General features: G+C 37.9%; 1 protein-coding gene across 6 annotated transcripts in view; it reads left to right on the top strand.

The window, feature by feature from the left end:
* The window catches only part of LOC105058012 (formin-like protein 5), a 28924-nt gene extending 14519 nt beyond the window's left edge, over positions 1 to 14405 (top strand). Inside the window, exons 6-19 of one of the 6 annotated variants that reach the window (XM_073249456.1) lie at positions 697 to 768; positions 1809 to 1907; positions 2007 to 2048; positions 4963 to 5043; positions 5121 to 5171; positions 5257 to 5338; positions 8198 to 8292; positions 8829 to 8900; positions 8977 to 9093; positions 9567 to 9635; positions 9736 to 9802; positions 13542 to 13684; positions 13790 to 14051; positions 14143 to 14405. In XM_073249456.1, coding sequence (XP_073105557.1) covers positions 697 to 768; positions 1809 to 1907; positions 2007 to 2048; positions 4963 to 5043; positions 5121 to 5171; positions 5257 to 5338; positions 8198 to 8292; positions 8829 to 8900; positions 8977 to 9093; positions 9567 to 9635; positions 9736 to 9802; positions 13542 to 13684; positions 13790 to 13879 — 1080 coding nt within the window. In that variant the 3' untranslated portion in view covers positions 13880 to 14051; positions 14143 to 14405. Of the gene's footprint in view, positions 1 to 696; positions 769 to 1808; positions 1908 to 2006; positions 2049 to 4962; positions 5044 to 5120; positions 5172 to 5256; positions 5339 to 8197; positions 8300 to 8828; positions 8901 to 8976; positions 9094 to 9566; positions 9636 to 9735; positions 9803 to 13541; positions 13685 to 13789; positions 14052 to 14142 lie in introns of those variants that run through there. The other 5 variants (XM_073249457.1, XM_073249458.1, XM_073249459.1 and 2 more) reach the window with 5 other exon arrangements.
* Positions 14406 to 20086: the final 5681 nt, after the last annotated feature.

Below are 20086 nucleotides of genomic sequence, written 5' to 3'. Positions count from 1 at the left end.
GTCGTGATGATTATTGCTGGAAAGGCATGAAGTTGGAGTGTGCACCCGCTGTTGGGTAATTAATAGATCAATTGAAGCAGTGAAAGAAAGCTGATCAAAAAGTATCATGGTTGCGTTAAGTTTTTGGTCAGAATGCATGTGTTGATTGCAGGTTAAGGATGGTTGACAAAGTTAAGGTGGTCGACACTTGCAGTTTGTTGCAATAGTTTTTCGTTGAAGATGACTTACATCATTTGATTATGTTTGAGATTCCAAATATTGGCTTGGTATAAGCTTGATGTCATTTGGATGCACAGGACATGGTTAGCACTTCCCTCTTACATGTATGGTGTGGAATGGAAGTAGTCATATGAATTCTCTTTATCGCTTCTTCTCTTCAGCAAAATTTTGTGGTTTTATTTTAGCTCAACTGATGTATAACTACAACTGCTTATTTTTTAACCTTTTTTTTCGTGATGATAGTATGTTTCTTGAATATGTCATCATTTCATAAGCAGCCAGTGTTCTAAACTTCAGCTTTTGTAGCCTTGCACTCATTTATCTTTAACCATGTCTAAACCATAGTACACTTGAAATAAAATCAAGTTGTGAACCAAGATTCAACTGCAAGCTCTCTATGCATTTTGCTCTTTATATTTGCTTCTTAGCTTTTTCTAGTGAAAAGCTCTGGCATTGATTTTCCCCCTCTTTCAATAGATTGAGCTAAGGCGGGCCAATAATACTGAAATCATGCTGACAAAAGTGAAGATGCCACTTTCTGATTTGATGGTAAGCTAGCTGTTGTTAAATTTTCATGTGTGTGTAGACCACAAATTTTTTGCATCTCCATATGCGTTAATTATGGTGCTAATTATGTCTTAATTGCAGTTTTTGTGACTCCTTGTCCACCACTTCTAACCCTACAAAGACATTTGTTAACAAGAACATGAATTGAATTGAAACTATATGCTGGATTATTCATGGGATTGTGTAAGCATATGAAGCACAAAAGACTTTTATCTGGACCTGTCCTGATGTTATGGAGTCGACCTTTTTCACTTTCTTGTGTCTAGTGGTCTCCCGAGAACTATACTTTCACTTGTAAGTTTAGAATCAATTTCCACCTAACTAGCATAACGGAAGGACAACAATAGATATTTCTATTCAAATTTCATTTTGCACCTCATTTGGTTCCAGAAGTCTTGCTCTTCAACAGAAGTTCATTGAAGGATTTCCTTGGTTGTGCATACTGGAAGAAATGCTAGTAACTACCACAAAATTTTTTTAGATTTAGGTATAGAATATTGGAAAAAAAATAATTACTCAAGTATTGAATCTTTTTCAGATTAATAAGTGCATGGCATTGGTTGATAACCAACAAATTGGAGATGGAACTTCGAGTCGTCATTTTTCAAATATTGAATCTTTGCATGTAAAATGTGTTCCTAAGCATTTTCTAATGCTTTGTGTACTATAAAAAGGCAAATGGTTCTGGCATCAATATAGATATCCCTCTCTACATATATGGCAATGTCATTATATTAGTCTATTAGTGTTTATTCCTCTACTAAAAGGTAAAGATACAGCTTTTTCATACATAAATACACATATCTACACTCGAATGCAAGAATGAGTACTTAAATACATGCAAATGTTGCACATATGTGCACTCACTCACTCACATATATAGGTATGTTCATCATCCATCCATCCATTCTACTGGTAATCTTCTTAAAAGTACTAGTAAGCACAATCAGCATTATATTCCAAGCACACTATTTGTTTTCTCTGAAGTTGGAATTGATTTTAGTGATCAAATTTTACCTCAGAGTGCTGTTCTTGCTTTGGATGATTCAATTTTAGATGTTGATCAAGTTGAAAATCTCATCAAGTTTTGTCCAACCAAGGAGGAAATGGAGCTTCTCAAGGTGCATATTTTGAACAGCTCTCCTTTTTATTATCACTTATTAATTGCTTTACTTTTAATCCATTCAATGTAGTAATCTTTTGTTTGTTTTGATTATTAGGAATACAGCAGTGACAAGGAAAAACTTGGAAAATGTGAGCAGGTAAACTATTACAAACTCCAACATTTTATCACCTATCGCTCATAACATATATTATGGGAAATATTGGAATGTACATCTAATCCAAATTTGAGTGGTGTAAGAGAGCGGTTTTAGGCTTAGACATACTCTTTCTTAAATAAAAGCCTAACATCGTGTTGCAGAATTTTGTAAGAAAGAAAATAAGGACAGTGTTTGAGGTAAATCCAGCTAGAATATAAGAACTATAAAATATCTAACTGTGTTCAGTTTGTAATTTCAATTACAACAGTTTAACTTGCAGATAATTGAATTTCAGTTCTGCAGTGACTTAACGTACAACTTGCTACCCATTTAGGAGCTACTAGGTGTATCTGGATATAGAATAAATTGTGACTCCATGTACAACTTGGCTCCATTATATTACAAACTTACCCAAATTAAATGAATCTCAAAATATAACACAAATTAAATGAATCTCAAAATATGATAAAGGGGTACTATACTTAAGCCCCATAAAGTTATGAATTCTGAGGACATTCATCCCTAATTTAACCTCAAGCTAAACAATAATTCTATGAGTTTGTTTCACGTTGTGGATCCTGTGCTATTATCAGTTCCTATCCATGACCAAATCTCCCAATATGGAAAGTTTCTTTGAATCATTTACAAATAACTCCGGCTAACTCTGCTTTTATTTTAGCTCCCCTTTCCCAGTTATTTTGATTGCATCTAAGTGGTCCTTGTTATTATGGCATCTGTAGCCTATGGTTCGAACACATAAACCATGTCCAATGGTTTTCACTCATATTGTCCTTTTTTGTGTGTATATATCGCTATTTCGTTGCCTCCTACTTGTAACACTTATTGGTTGCAAGTTGCAGGGTCCTCATCTTTATCATACTTGCTTATACTTGTAACACTGACATTCATTTGCTCAGGCCAAAACTGAAACCAAAACTGAGTCTTCAAACCTTAGTTATTCTGTTGAATTTGTAGATGTCAATATTTGGGTTTAATCTGATTCAGTTGTGACTTGTGAGGGAATGGAGTCATTACCTAGTTTCAGATTTGGTCAAGTCTTCACTTAGATATTGTAGCAGAGAAGTTGAGAAAGAAAAGGACTTGAAGGAGAATAAAGAAGACTGAGATTGAAAGAAGAAAAGGGAGAATAGGAAGATTAGAACAGATGGAAAACAAAACTTGAAAGGAAATTCTTCTCTTAACTTCTCTACCTTTGTTGCAGCCAGCCGTTCCTCTCCATATAATTAGAAACCTGCCAGCCTCAAGGTTGACTTACCTTCTGGGAATCTTATAAAAAATGGAATAAATAAGAGGGTATAAAACCAATTGCAACTAAAATATCTTACAAAGCTAATAAAAAGAACATTCAACCTCAGTTGTAACCTTGATTTTCTAAATATTTCTGCAATCCTCATCATGGCTTAAATTTTCTGTTGTGACTTACAATTAAAACCTTATTGAAATTTTAAAGAGGTCTAATGGGCTTTAATAGGAAGCACGAATAGTGCCTGAAACTTAGTTCCAGCATCGATTTTCCATGCTATAATTGCATCAAGATCCACCTTTAATCTTCCTTTTGGCAAGTCATTATAAATTAGTGGTTCTATTATGTTGCAGTATCAGTACACATGAGACCTGATCACATGGTTGAACTCTATCTTTAGTTCTTAATGGTCAACTGCATCATAATTTAGCATATAGCTGCTAGGCATAAAGCGAGCCCTGGTTGCCTATTACAGAAACTGTGCATCCTGCTGCATCATGTGATCATATGACTTGACATGGTCTGGTCACTTACATTACTTATGAACATTGTGCACTTGTTTACTGAAAAATTATCTGGTAAAGACTTACCAATTGATGTTATCTAAAGCACTGAAATCATACACTTAATCTTTAAGCTGTCTTATAGTTCCAACTATAATAATTTTGCCAATTATAAATTTGAAACTTAATTGTCAAAGCAAATAATTATCAATACCCAAAATTCTGCAGACTTTTCTATTGTCAGAGAGGTAGAAAGTAAAGCTCCATATATATATATATATATTAACAGATTACTTCAAGTATGCGTTTGGATAACCAATTTTTTTAGGGGCTGTTTGGATGGCCACATAAGTGATACATGGAATATTCTTTTTTATAGATAAGAGTTGGAATAACCTAGCTGGGATAAGGAGTGGCTTTTCCCTGATTGAAGGATTTTTTTCTTTTTGCCTTCAAATCCCTATATTTTAGCTTTCAGATGGAATCTCTTATCACCAAAATTGAGGGATTGTTAATGTTTGCTGACCTTACTCAAACCTATTTAGGTTTTTTTATTTTTTTCTCATCTTCTTCAGGAGGCAACAACTGCTGATCGTACATTATCTGTGGATAAGAAATCAGAGAAAAAGAAAAAAGTGGACGTTCGCAAGTTTATGCTTTTCTCATGCAACTGCTGGAATGTTCATTTCATTATCATGTGCCATGATTGTACAAGGCAAATGCATTATTGTGAATATGAATATTGTAAGAAAAAACCATGTTTTGTATATATGTGTGCGGACACATGTATGCGTGTATGTGTGTTTGTATATGCACATATTTATGTATGCATGTATAGATATGTATCTACATATGCATGCATGTGTATGTATGCCTGTGCATGTACATCTCTTACCATTCATGAAGCTTATGTTCAAAAGCTCCTCTCGAAATGGTTTAATTTTATGAACCATTCAGCATGTAAACCAAATGTTGCCACTTAGTTCCTTTTCTCTGTAGTTTTGGTTATGCACTTTTCTTGGCTCAATGATTCCATGTTAACTGATCAGGATATTCATTTTTGTTAAAAATTCATTATTTTACTCTGAAGTTTATTTTTATGAATTAAATTAAACTCATGCACTTCCTGTTGTAACTGTTTGTATAGTTCTTTTTAGAATTGATGAAAGTTCCACGAGTGGAATCTAAGCTCAGAGTATTTTCTTTCAAGATTCAGTTTGGTTCACAGGTGAACTGTATTTCTTTTTTGATATTATTTGGCAGATCAACTTCATAGAGTTTTGACTTAGTTTCTTCTCTTTTCAGGTTTCAGATCTTAGAAAAAGCCTGAACACTGTAGACTCTGCTTGTGAACAAGTATGCTTGAAGTACTATAACATCTCTTTGCTTTTGCCTCCTAATCTTTTTCTTTCTATAATTTATGTATTATATGACATGTCAGATGCGCAATTCTGTCAAATTGAAGGAAATTATGAAGAAAATTCTATTTCTTGGGAATACATTAAACCAGGGAACTGCAAGAGGTAACTATGTAAATGCATGTGATGCATTGTATATGAATGTTGAACATAAATGCATTGAAAATCTTTTTTCATCAATAATATAGTTAGATATACTAACACTCAAGGTGTTAACTTCCAGCGGGATGTTTGGGGGGGGGCCATCCCACCCTATTTTTGTGAGAAAATAGGATCGGAATGGGGTCAAGACTTCGAAACTCATCCATGTAGGGAGAGAAGAAGAAAGAAAGGAAGGAAAAATGAAGAAAAGAGAGAAGCGAAAGGAAAGAAGAAGAAGAAAAAGGAAAGAAAGGAAGAGAGTAAGTAAAAGAAAGGAAAGAAGGAAAAAGGAAAGAGAAAGAAGAAGAAAACAGAAAAAAGAAATAGAGGAAGGGATAAGCAAAAAAGAAAAAGAAAAGGGCAAAGAAAGAAAGGAAGGTAGAAGGAAAAAAAGGAAGGAAAGAAGAAAATGAAAGAAAGAAAGAAGAAAAGAAGGGGAAAGAGATGGAGGATATCTATTGGAATGCATAACCGAGACCACTGTCGGGATGGGGCGGATGGTGGGGAATCTCATTCCATGGAGAAACCAGAACACTCCCATCCCACGTGATTAAAAACCATGCTAATACTCTCCTAGCCTCTATATATTAGATGCTTACCTTTTGTTATATTATTCAATAAAAGATTTAAGTTAGATTGAGCGCATAACACAAAAGCAAATGCAGCTATCATGCCTTATAGCATTCATTATAGTGGAATGTAGATGGACTCCTTAATGACTGCAAACAGAGCCCAAGCTCCAAGTGTTTATGTAAAGTAGCATATTTTGGTTCAGTTAGAAAATACTATTTTTTGCTTTCATCTTTGGTTGATTTACTGACTGCAGTAACATCAAGAGATATTGATATTTGTCACCTAATTAAATTTATCCCTCTGATTGCCAATCATTCTTATTAGTATAGTATTATTTGTGTCTTACATGTTATTGTAAGAATAACCCCCAAGTCTCACCATCATGTAATTCTCAAATAACATCCCAGAAGTGTATCTCTGATACATATATTCTTTAATTCTTTTTTGAGGCATCCTCCTTTTCTCCTTGTTCTTTTGTATAATAACGAGAAGGCAACAAAATGTCGAAGTTCGGTAATATTCTGCTCAATAATTTTGACAAAAACGTCTGCTCATTATAAATTCTCATCAAATGCCATTCAACATTGTTTTTAAATTTTCTTAAATATGATAGACCAAACAGGTTCTTTGTTCATATTTTTACCCATCACCTGATGGATTATTATCTGGAGGAATATAAGCCATGCCAGTTGTTTTTTTAAGAAGAAGCCTTCAGTTGATCTGGACACCCTCCAGCTGTAAACTTAACATCTTGAGTGCAACATACATGTACTTGTTCATGTGTTGGTAACAATAACCTGTTACCCATATCAGTTTTGGCCAAGACTGAGTTGAAACGTTATAGCAGGTTTGACAGTTTTGGCAATTTTGTTGTGGCTTTGATCTAAAACTTATTAAAATTACAAAAAAAAAAGCCACAAAAGTTGGAAAAACCTTGTAGTAAATAGTATTAGTATACCATTTTAGTGGATCTAGCCTGACACTATTCCGAGGTACCAAAAATTTTTTAAAAAAATTGAAATATCAAGCAAGACTCCAACTAAGTGAAATTGAAAAAAGGGAGGGTCAATACCAATTTGTAGGACCATGTAGCAGCACTAATGGAATTTGTAAGATATGATTCCTGGCACTAAGTTGCAGTAGAAGTGATATGTGATATATCGAGTTTAAATTTCAATCAAAGAATCGACTACATGTTCAAACATATAGAGGAAAACCAAATCAGTGCCTTATGATTTGGAGTAGTACCTAAAGCTTCTTTACTGACCTATTTGGTTTTTTTATAAAAAATTTGTAACCAAGAAAAAACTAATTGTGATTTGGTCATTGTTTTTTCCTTTAGTAGAAAGATATAGAACATCATGACGTAATGAACATCTGTTAGGGGTTTTGAATGGATCAGTTTATCTCCCATGATATGCCTCCAAAACATTCATGAAAAACACTAAGAAAACGATGCATGCTTTAATACTAACAAATTTGAGGAGCAAGTATTCAAGTAAATGTGGTACCCCATTATGGCATAAAGCCAAATATTCGCAATGGAGATGAGCCATATCTCATGATAAGATGATACACCAACCCAAATCCAAACATACACTGAAAACAATACTATGCTTTCTTTGGCATAAATAATATTCTATATAATAAACCACTCATGTAACTAAGAAAATAAAAGGAAATAAATGAAAGCATTTTGTTTGAATCTCTTAGTGTTATATATCCTGCTTCATATGTTCGTTAATGAAGAATTCTTAAGTGTTGGAGGGAAGTGTGTAGCATTACTACAACATGAGCAATGAAAAAATATGTTATAATCTTCTTGAAATTAGTTTTAAGATTTTGTATAGTGCTCCTGAGCAGTTCTCTTTTTATGGTTAAAGTGGGTGCATGATGACCTCTTTTTTTTTTTCTTTTTCTTTTTCTTTTTTCTTTTCTTTCTTTCTTTCTTCTTCTTTTTTATGTTTTCAACATTATGTTAGGCATTTGACCACAGTATTAACTATTCCTTTTCTCCTTGTGTGCCTTTCACTCTACCATTATCTTTATCTGATGATGATTTTAGTTCTAAAATCATCTTACGTACACATATTTTTGCAACCTGCCCACTATGATGTCTCATCTATTTATCATCAGTGCTTCATAATTCTCCTTTATGTTCTTATTATTTATTATTTGTTTACTTTTCCTAGGCCTTCTCTTGTTTTCTTCGTTTTCATTTGAAATTAACGTTTGTAATTCACTCCACAGGTTCAGCAATTGGTTACCGCCTGGACAGCCTTCTAAAACTTACAGATACTCGTGCTACAAATAATAAAATGACTTTGATGCATTATTTATGCAAGGTATGAGGTCTGTTTTCTACTCAGATTGGAGCCCTACCATGTGATGATTCATCATTACGTTGGATAACATCATTGTATCTCTTATTAAGGATAAGGTGTCTAGAATGTTATATTTGCATCAGCAGTGATATAACAGATCGTTTTCTTTGGATTTATTCAAATAGGTACCCAGGCTAATTTTTCTTAGGTGTAAATTCTGCTTGGAAAATTTTACAGTGGGCATATCAGAAGGTAGCATCCTTGATGTGCAAGTAATGGTTTTCTTCATCGGTGCAATATCCTGGCTGCCATTGTGGTTGTAGAATTGATTACTAGTTAGGGGTTCTTATGATATTAGGTTTATTGAGCCATGGATTTGAAAGTAAAAATACATGTTTAGATGAAATAAATAAGTCAAATCATGATTCAAATTGTGTGTCATCCTAATTATACTTTTATAGATTCTTTAAAAAAAAAAAGAAAAAGAAATTTCAACTTATGATTTTTAGTCAATTTTATATCATTCTATTGAAGTTTTAGGTTGTTCTGAAAATCAGGTCCTTGCTGCAAGGTCACCGCATCTTTTGGACTTTCATGGGGATCTTACCAGCTTGGAAGCTGCATCAAAGGTTTCTATCTGTTGCAATTACCATTGTTAATCTTGTTGTTTGAGATTTAGTGTTTCCTGAGCTAACATTTACACAGATACAACTGAAATCATTGGCTGAAGAAATGCAAGCCATTGTCAAAGGGTTAGAGAAGGTTGAGCTGGAGCTCAATGCTTCAGAAAATGATGGCCCAGTATCAGAGGCTTTCCGGAAGGTATATGCATGTATTCTAGCTCTCTATTCATTGCACAATTATTTTCTCCTTATATTTAAGATGCTTCTTTTGAAAAAAAGAAAGAAAAGAAAAGATGGTTTGCTGCATATCATGGGCTCTGTAGATCTAAAAACCAACTCCCCTTTTTCTTTACCACTAGTGGGTTTTCTGATTTTTTTGTAGTTAAAAGTATTTGTATAGGTGTATGTGCATTTTTGTAGCACATCATATGTTGTTGCTCAGTATGTTTCTGTATCAATTTGTCACTTTATCCCTCGAAAGAGGATGAGTTGGCATGTGTCATGGAGTTCATATTGATCAAACTTGTTGGACTTGCTCTGCTGAGTCTTCTTAATTGGGACAGCTTGTGGCAAATCTTACTTGGATTTACCTAACAGTTTCTTATATTGCTTTCAATCTATTGATTTTCTAGGCTTTTCTTCTGACATCTGAATGATCCACATGTTGTTTAGACCTTGATGGAGTTCACTTCTGTTGCTGGAGCTGAAGTTCGATCGCTAACAGCACTTTATACTGCAGTGGTATGCCACCAGCTCTCTTCGGTTCATTGAAACTGCCTTTCTAGTTATGCCCGCAATTGTTTATTTTAATACATCTTTCTTATCTTTTGAGTGCTGACAGGGTAGAAATGCAGATGCGTTAACGCTGTATTTTGGTGAAGATCCTGCACGTTGTCCTTTTGAGCAAGGTGAGTTTGAACCTACTTGCTGTATCCTATTTGCGTTTTCAATTGAAGAAAATCAAATGAATCCTTGCTATTATTTTCAGTTTTTTGAAAAATGCCATCTATCAGTACATGCAATATTCTGATTGATTCCTTATGATTCACGCTTGAGCTCTGAAGTTGCAATTTCAAATATTCTCCAGGCAGAACAATTAAACCATTAGTAATAGGGAGACCCTGCCAACTTGTTGCAGTATTTTGGTGAAAAGTTCCAAATATTGTCTCACTATCATTGTTATTGAGGAAAATAGACATATCTCCTCTTTCTATCTTGTTTTGACTTTTGGTAGGTTAAATTGAACTATATATTCAGTTTTTTTTGTTGCCAGAATATTGATCTATTCTCCAGATCCCTGCCCTTAAAGTTCGTCCACCTCCTGAAATCATGATCTCACATATAGAAAAAGCTTCCTCTTTTTGTCATGCATATTAACGGTTCTGCCAATGCTAAATGCAGCAGCTATATTTCATGTGTATGGGGTGGTTTAAACTTCATAGTTGGTCTTCTCTTTCAACTAGCTATTGACCTGATATATGCCTGCCATTTACTTAACCTTGAACTGAGAATGGCATCAGGACCCTTCCATAGGGAACAACTAGTTGATAGGTTATTAACAGATGCATAGGAAGATGATATAATATTAGCGCTTCCAAAAATTGTCTGTGTTCTGCATGCTGGTATATGTTTTCCTCTCTTTTTTTTTGGTTCAATTAAAGAACAACTTGACCACTCTATTAAATATGACAATGTATATACTTGTCTTTCTTGCTTATAGGCTTCCACTGTTTTGCTTATGATTCCTCCAGCTGCAGTTAATAGCTGTAACAAGCAGATATTTATGAGACATACATGAACATCTGTACGGTTCAAAATTTAAGCAGAAGTTGGTGGCCTTCCTGTCAGTGTCAAACTGTGGTTGCCACTAACCATTTTCCACATGTTACCTCTATGTTTTTTGTGGAAAAATGGGTGAACAGTTTCACCTACGTGCTGTACTGCCCTTTACTGCCCGGTACAGGATATAACTCAACTTTGAGTTGGTACAAGCCCCGTACCATCCTGTAGCATGGCATCCCAATCTGTACTGAGGCATGCTGAGTTGTATTGAGGTGTGTATTTCTCCGTACCAAAGCATACTGAGTTGTATTGAGGCGTACTGAGATAAAAAATGAAAAAAAATGGTTAGAGAGCTATTTCGATATAGGGTGCATATTGTATTGTGCTGAATCGGTAATGCACCAATACGATATGCGACACCGAGGATCTGTTTGGTTTTACAAAACCAACTTCTTAAAAGCCTCCGACTACATGAAAGAGAAAAAAGAAATATGACCTGTGAAAAATGGAGGTATATCGGGATAAATGAAATGTTGTGCTCCCGAAATGTTAGCTGATAGCTAAAAATGCAGTGCATTTTAAACATGGAGAAATTTCTGCCGGAGGATGTCACATCAACTTTGCATGGTTGGAATTTTGAGCAAAGGACCCACAAGATGGATTGAATATGGATCAGATATTAGTGTATGCGTATCTGTATCCATATGTATACGGTGTGTATGAATATAGATATGGTTATTATATGGATGCTAAAATTTTTATGAAGCTGGTATTACTTTGGATACAAATTAGATTCTTGAGCAAAGTTCAATAATGGCAACCGATATTAAATGGTATAATCATAAAAGAAAAGATTAGAAGAACAATGAAAGAGTTGCATTTTACTTATTTGTCTACAATTTGGCAAGGATACATGTGAAGTATGAGTCAGGTTATGAAAATTCTGACATATAGATGTTCTTTACTAATATGTCAAGTATCTGGATTCTTGGATATGAATCCCAAAATGAAACGTAGAATCTGTATCAAACCATGTTTTCATCTCTATATCCAAGTCCATGTTCATATTTGACAAAATTTCTCAGGATCAAAATCTGTATTTGTATCTGACGAGTTTCTACCTATTTTATCCAAACCCATATACGAAATTATTGGATACAAATTTTTGGATCTGAATCCAGTTTGATTCAATATGAATTTGGATCCAGTACTGGACCTACTACTATCAGCCCTACCAACAAGCATAAGCTGAATGAGACAAAGTCGAAGATGGTGAGTATGTGGAATACTAGGATGCTTTGAGTCAAAGTTAGTATATTTTGTGGGGGCAAGGGTATGAAGTGGACAGGTGCAAGATATCCTTGATGAGAAATGGTTTGAGAAGAGAATATCACAGTCAAATAAGAATTAGATGAGGATAGTGAAAAAAATGATTTGAAAGTCATTTGCCAGTTTGGAGGACTAGTCATCATCAGTGGCGGATCTAGAAATTTTGCTTTGTGGGATCTATATAATAAAAGAAACAAAGGAGCATCATAATAAAATAATAAAATATATAAAAGATGATAATGTGTAAGACTTTAAATATCTTTTATAATAAAATATTATAAAGAAGCACCATAGTAAAATCTTAGATATTATTAAATGTTAAAATTATAATGGCTAACCAAAAATTATTTTAATCATATATATTTGATATGAGTGAAAAAAAAGGAGAACATAGAAAAAAACTAAAAGAATGTTCAAAAAAAAAAGTTAAAAGAGTCACTTAATTTAGGTTGAGAAGATAGACAAGAAGAACATATGGTTTTCTATTATATTTGGATTGATTAGGGTATCAAAAATAAATTGATGTAGAGTTTAAATGTAAAGGGTGGATGGATGGGGACCATGGGGTTGGGGTGGGGTATTAAAAAATAAATAGAGAAGTAATGAATAAAGAAAGAGAAAGAATTAGAGAGAGGGAGAGAAAGGTGGGATATGTGAGTCATTAAAGAGAGAGAATGTATGTCATAATTACTCTTTTCATCTTTTGATGTGGTCCTTTTAAGGTATAAAAGCCAAATTGATGTGGGGTTTAAATATAAAAGATGGACGAATGGGGTTGGGGTGGGGTATTAGAAAACAAATAAAGAAGTAATTAATAAAAAAAGAGAAAGAAGGAGAGAGAGGGAGAGAGGTCAAAGTGGTGTGAGAGGGAGAGAGGAAGAGAGAGGAGAACATACGAGTCATGAAAGAGAGAATGTAGGTCATAATTACTCTTTTGATGTGGCGTTTTTTATCTTTTGCTTCTTCAAAATTTTATATGAGATACGCACAATTCATAAAATTAGTGGGGTTAATTTTGGCTTTTCTTACTAGTATATACATATATATATATACCTAATATTATGGGATTGATTTTGGTTTTTCCACTAGTCAATATGGCTTTTTTTACTAGTATATATACATCGTGTCAATTTTTTTTGTGGGGTCAATTGACCCCATATTTTCTTACATGCATCCGCCAATGGTCATCATAGACAAAAAATCAACCTCAGTTTGACGGGATAGGGTTCATTTTCTTTGTTTTTTCCCAGGATGCTGAACCATACCATTTTCCTATTATTATGTCTGGAGTCTCAATAGCTCACCTTGTATGGCTTCTTGTTTTTTAAAGAATTTGCATTCTTTTTTTTTTAGCATCTTCTTGTACATGTTGAGCATGATGAGTATAAATGAAAAGATTTTGATGGTTGATTAGATTCTATGTGCCTAACTCTTTGTGTTTGAATTATCTGTTTGTGACAAACTATCATCTCTCTATATTTGTTCTCGCTCACTCTATATATGATCTAATATTTATTTGCCAAAAACAATATGCAGTGATATTTACTCTTGTAAATTTTGTGTCAATGTTTCGACGGGCACACCAAGAGAATTGCAAGCAGGCTGAGCTTGAGAAGAAAAAAGCCCCAAAAGAGGCTGAAGTAGAGAAGTCTAAAGCTTCAAACAGGAGAAGCGAAAGTGTTAGATCACCTAACTTGTTATTCACCATCCTTTGTGCATGCTTATGATTTCTGTCTGCCTTGTGAATCCTGTTTTCCTTACTAGTTGATTTAAATTTTGCTTAGGACTGGAAGTTAACAAGACTGAGCCAACAGCTGCAGCAGACAACGGAGAAGAAGAAAACTACAAGTCGGCGAGGAAAGGATGTTAGTTGACCTCTAACCTGCCGACACTGGCATTTCAGTCTTGATCTCTGCCTGCCTGGGGAACCCATGCTCCACCATAATGTTTAGCAGTCCTATTTCTGGGAGGACTCAAGGATAGAAAACCTGGCCAGCTGTTCCTGCGAGAATGGCATTGAATTCATGGACATCAAACCTCCCAATGGTGAACACCCGATCATGGTAACTCTTGCCTCTAGTGATACAGTCTTTCAGCTGTGTTACTGATGTCAGCTCTGTTGTTCATGTTGATACAGTTATTCTGGAGGCAGACACCTGACAACCGGCCAAAAGGAGCTCTGGATTGTGTATTCTTGTTTTGTACAAAGCTAACCACTTAGTTCTTTCCATTCTTTTAGTAAATTTACTGCGTTTCCAGTTTAGATAGGCCCAGGCATAGGTCAGGAATTATATAGTAGAGGTGAAAAAAAATAAGAAAGTTGAATTTGTATCTGCTTTTTCACATGTAATTTCGTTATCCAAAAATGCTCGCATGCTGCTGCATTTTGCCGCTCGTTAACTCTCTCTATCTCTCTGCATGAAACTTCTTCACTTTTGTGAACTTGGTGTTCATTGAACTCCATTGGATCGCAAATGCTTCATCATGAGATGAATTTTTTATTCCCTTCTGTGACGTCCTGTTTTTTCTTAAGAAGTATAAAATAATAAGGTGACAAGGCGTTATTCGAGTTCCATTTCTCGACCTGAAAATATTTAGGTCAGTTTCAGCAGGGATAATAGGCTTGATATGGCATGGCTGTATGACAATGGTTTCCTCTTGTTTTTGTGGCTGGAAACCTGTCGTGATTGAACGCTGTTTTTGCTACTCAAAATTTTTATCTGAAGTGTGCTTCTACTTGCCAATGGATTTCTGGAGATTGACCGATTCAACAATGGTAGTAAAATCTCTGAGTATTCTGAAAGCATATCCTATCCAGTTGACAGCTTGGGACGATACGGCCATCTTTCCATAAGATCTTTGTATTCTCTTGTTGGGGAAAATCGACTGATCTCTATTTGCCGATCAATCTTCGAAAAGTCCGACCGATATCCGATTTTGACCCATCAAATAAACGGACGATCTTGAAAGTGACTACTGATTATATGTCGGTTGAGCAGATCGATATTATGTTCAACCGATCGATCGAATCTTCTTTATCGATTCAGATCGGTAAGTGATCGATGTTCGAACTCTACAGACAACAGACTACTTCGATCGTCGGTATTTCAGAGTTACTAATCGATTCCTGACGCATAGTCGATCGATTCATTCAAATACATCATAAACGTCACGGACGGTTACTTCACTGATATTGTGGCGTAATCCATGGGGACTAATAATCCATTGCGAGATTACCGTCCTGTGATTCTACGTCGCTAAATGTGGGATCATATTTGACGGTTACGATCATCTATTCTATAAAAAGGGGTAAGGCAACAGTTTCGGTAAGCTAATTTTGATACGTTGAGTTCTGTCTCCGTTGTCATTCTACTGTTGCCCAGTCTCCTTCTGACTTAAGCATCGGAGGGTCCCCACCGGAGACAACTCCGATCAGTGCAGACTTCATTTTGCAGGTGCTCATTCCCGACGAACAGACGATGAGGGGATTGGTAGCAACAGATTGACGCACCAGGAAGGAGGGAAGAACAAGAAGGAAACTCGCAATGATGAAAATCAGAGCTCAATGATCAGCGGCGACCAAATCAGCGAGACATTTTTTCCGTCGAAAAGAGGCCCCTCCCCTGCCTCTGGTAGCAGAGCCCAGTTCTCCACGCCCCGTGGTTACCACAGACGCTCAGATTGCTGCGATCGTGTAACAAATGAATGTCCTCGTGGAGGCAGTCAAAAGCCTCTAACAACAGCAAACCCAGCCACCACAACTGCCGACGGAACAACCAGTGACACATAAGGTGCCCTCCAGGTATAGCCGCCGTCATCCACGGCGATCTCCGTCCCCTTCACCAGAGCGGCCATCTCGGCTATCTCGTCGGGATGAGCCGCAACATTCACGGTGCTCCCGATGCCCCACCCGCAATTCGTGGCGCCCTTCTCCTTCCTAGTTGGATCGGGCAAGGAAAAGAAAGCGACTGTGAGCACCATCTGCCTCTCCCTCTAATTCATCGGGAGGATCAACCCCTAGGGTCTCCCACCGCCAACGGCTCGAGAACTACGAACGTAAGTTCGAAGAAATCGACTGCCGACTCGCCCAGTTCCAGATGGACAGTCAGAAATCTTCAAATGACTTCGATTTCCATACCGTCCAACCTCCCTCCCAACTTATTTCGGATGAACCGATCTCGAGTCAGTTCAAGATGCCGCACGTGGAGCCCTACGACGGCTCCACTGATCCAGTTGACCATCTCGAGAGCTACAAGGCTCTCATGATGATTCAGGGGGCAACCGATGCCCTCCTCTGCATCGGCTTCCCGACAACACTTCGGAAAGTTGCCAGGGTCTGATACTTCGGACTTCGATTGGGAAGTATCCATTTCTTCGGGCAGCTAGAGCACTCATTCATGGCTCACTTCAGCACCAGCCGAATGCTGCAGCGAACCTCGGATAATCTCTTTTTGATCAAACGAGGAGAGACCGAAATACTCTGAGATTTCGTGGTCCGATTCAATGCGGCCACACTTAAGGTCAGAGACCTCAATGAAGACATGACCATATCGGCCATGAAAAGAGGTCTGAGGGGGTCCCGATTCACGTACTCACTGGATAAGACCTTCCCTTGGATGTATGCTGAATTCTTGTAGCGCGCGTACAAATATATGCGTGTGGATGAAGGAGCTTCTGACCGATGTCAGACAGAAGGCAAGGGTCAGAAGAAGAAGAAACAGAAGAAAGAAGAAGCTCTGACTAAATCAAGTCGGCCACCTACTGATGAACGAACTTTACCTCGACGACGGAGTCCGAGGTCAAACTACGGCAGGTATGACTCCTACACTCCTCTCTCTGCTCCTCGTGCGTAGATTTTTATGGAGATCGAAGGAGCAAAATACTTACGACACCCTCCACCGATCAGAGCATCGTCGAGGGGCCGCGATCGGAAGAAGTACCGTCGGTTCCATCATGATCATAGTCACGATACTGAACAATGCATCTAGCTCAGGGATGAGATAGAGACCCTGATTCGATGAGGCTACCTCAAAAAATATCGATGGGACCTACCGACTCAACCTCCTATCGATCGATGACTCCAGCCGACTGAGGAAGCTGTGAATAACCAACCGACTGTGAGAGTCATCAACATGATCTCCAGACAGTTGGGCTGGGGGCAACTTCCGACGAGGAGTCGACGAAGTGACTGTAGCTCCATAATATAATAACTCCCTTGAAAGATGATGTTCGAGGAATTCAAACTCCTCACTACGATGCTGTTGTTGTTTCAACAATTAGTTAATAAGACTTCTTTCCGAATGCAACCACTCAGAGAATCAACTGCTTCGGTGTCGATTATATTTCGATCTTCTTGTAAAAATCGACATTCTGACTGTGATTTTAAAGCGATATCGAATATACTTCGACTTTGATTGTAAAAGCCAGAAGATCGACGATTTCAACACCGAATATACTTCGGCTTTCACTGTAAAAGTCAGAGGATCGACTATCTCGATACCGACGACATATCGGTTCCTCCAAAGAACCGATCCGTCAACTTCAATTGGAGGCCAGTGCTGGCAACGTAGATCCTCTCTACAAAAGTCGCGCTGCTCACATAGTCAGCTCTCCATTGAAGTAGCTGGCTAATTTGCCGACTTAGTATCAACTAAGAAAGGCAAAATACCAAGACGACAAGGTCGGATTGGGACTACACCGACACGGCCATGGCTGGTCGAGAGATTATCAACATCAATGGGAGGCCAGTGCCGGCAACAAAGATCTCCTCTACAAAAGTTGCGCTCCTCCATAGTCAGCTCGCGATCCAAACAACTAGCTAATTTGCCGACTTAGCATCAACTAAGAAAGGCAAAATATCAAGATGACCAAAGTCGGATTGGAATTATACCGATATGGCCATGGCCAAACGTGGGATATTCGGCTTGCCACCATTTATCAGACAACGCGACGTATGAGCCTGACTAAAGTCCGGACGATAAATATTTGACTTGCCATCGTTATCCTAACTAAATACGTCGGACACCGCTTGACTAGCAGATTCCACAAAGTCTGCGAAATAGTCGGATCTATAATCTACTTTCAGAGATGGATCAATAAGCAAACGCTATAAATTCAATGACACAAGAAAGTATTTCAGAAAAAAAACTTTTATTATCAAAAAGAGGAGTTACAAAATTGGACCGGAGTCCGATCATACAAAAAGAAAAACCAAAGGCGCCGACTAATCTTCATTCCACCGAAGAACTGGCAGGTCCGTCTTGGATCGGCATCTCTGATAAATTTTGCCTTCCAGCTTGGGAGCTATGCATCGGGTCAAACCGTGAAGATGGTTGGCTGATCATGCAGCCTGGCCAACCACATCAGTAGCCTGATCCACTTTTACATGGAGAATGCGGTTAACGACCGCACCCTCCTGGTTGGAGCCCGATCGAAAACTGGAGTTAGAAAATGATTTCAGAGTACGACCAACTACTAAATCATCCTCGATGAAATTTGAGCAGCGGTCGCACCCTCCCCAGAAGAGGAGCTAGGGGCGGGCTTCAGATTTTCGTCCACCAATGAAAATGACTTTGATCATGCAGTTGAGACGGAGACGTGAGATACACAGAAATGGGTCGTCGACCCCACCATTGGCACAGGAGTAAAAAAGCTGACATCGGCCTGAAGCATAATGCCACTTCCAAAACTGACTAACGATCGGACCCCACAACGAAAAAGCCTCCGAGTCCGACAGAGAGTCGTCAGCTGAAACCCACGACCGACCACCCCCTGTGACAACCTCACTCATCGAAAATACTCAAAATCTAGACTGAGAAAAGCGACAAGAGTCAATTTCCGCTCAAAAGCTGCTCTCTAACAGAGTCCTCTTTTCAGAAAAGATAAAATAAGAGATGAGTACTTGGCTGACAAAGCCCCTTTATATAGAGGAATGCCCGACGGATTGGATGAAAGAGGCTAGATCGAAGCCATGCCAGATGACGATGCATGGCAACATCTGAGCCCATCATCGGCCCGACGGTTCGATGCACTTGCATTAGATTGAACCACGTTACCTCTATCTGCATGAACTCTGACCCAATGACGCCCCGACACATGGCGGGAATCTACAAGCCAGAGTTGAATCGCGCGATGTCGATTCACCTTCCCGATATAACGACTGGCGTCGGCTCACCTTCTGCAAACAATGCCTGACACCAGATCTCTCTGCCGATACGATGGTTCAAGGACGACAAAGGGGATGATTGGCCGTATTCCAGAGAATGTGGCGATAAAATCGAGACTCGACATGACGGATAACCACTCCTTTCGCCCAAAGCGATCGACCACGTAGCTACGCATGTGATGACTCGCCATTTGGACTCAAAAATGGGAGGGCAACTGTTGGAGAAAACTGACTGGCCTTCATTTGCCGATCAATCTTCAGAACAGTCCGACCGACATCCGACTCTGACCCACCAAATAAACGGACGATCTTGAAAGCGACTACCCACTATATGTCGGCTGAGCAGGCCAATACTACTTTCAACCAACCGACCGAACCCTCTTGACCGATCCAGATCGGTAAGCAGTCGATGTTCGGACTCTACAGACAACAGACTACTTCAACTATCGGTATTTCAAAGTTACTAACCGACAACCGACCCCCGACGCATAATCGGCCGACTCATTCAAATACATCATAACCATTATGGATGGTTACTCCACTGATATCGTGGCATAATTCATGGGGACTAATAACCCATTGCGAGATTACCTCCCTGTGATTCTACGCCACTAAATGCAAGACCATATCCGACGATTACGACCATCTACTCTATAAAAAGGGGATAAGGCAACAATTTCGATAAGCTAATTTTGATACGTTGAGCTCTGTCTCCATTCTCATTCTACTGTTGCCCAGTCCTTTTTTGATTTAAGCATCGGAGAGTCCCTACCGGAGACAACTCCAGTTAGTGCGGACTTCATTTTTTAGGTGCTCGTTCTCAGCGAACAGACGACGAGGGGATTGGCAGCAACATCTCCAAATAAACTAATATGTTCCAAGATCATTTTCACAAATTTTTTTTATTGCTTAAAAA

Source organism: Elaeis guineensis, chromosome 15 (genome assembly GCF_000442705.2).
Source record: "Elaeis guineensis isolate ETL-2024a chromosome 15, EG11, whole genome shotgun sequence".
NCBI classification, from domain to species: domain Eukaryota; kingdom Viridiplantae; phylum Streptophyta; class Magnoliopsida; order Arecales; family Arecaceae; genus Elaeis; species Elaeis guineensis.
This window is presented reverse-complemented; position numbering and strand designations above follow the sequence as displayed.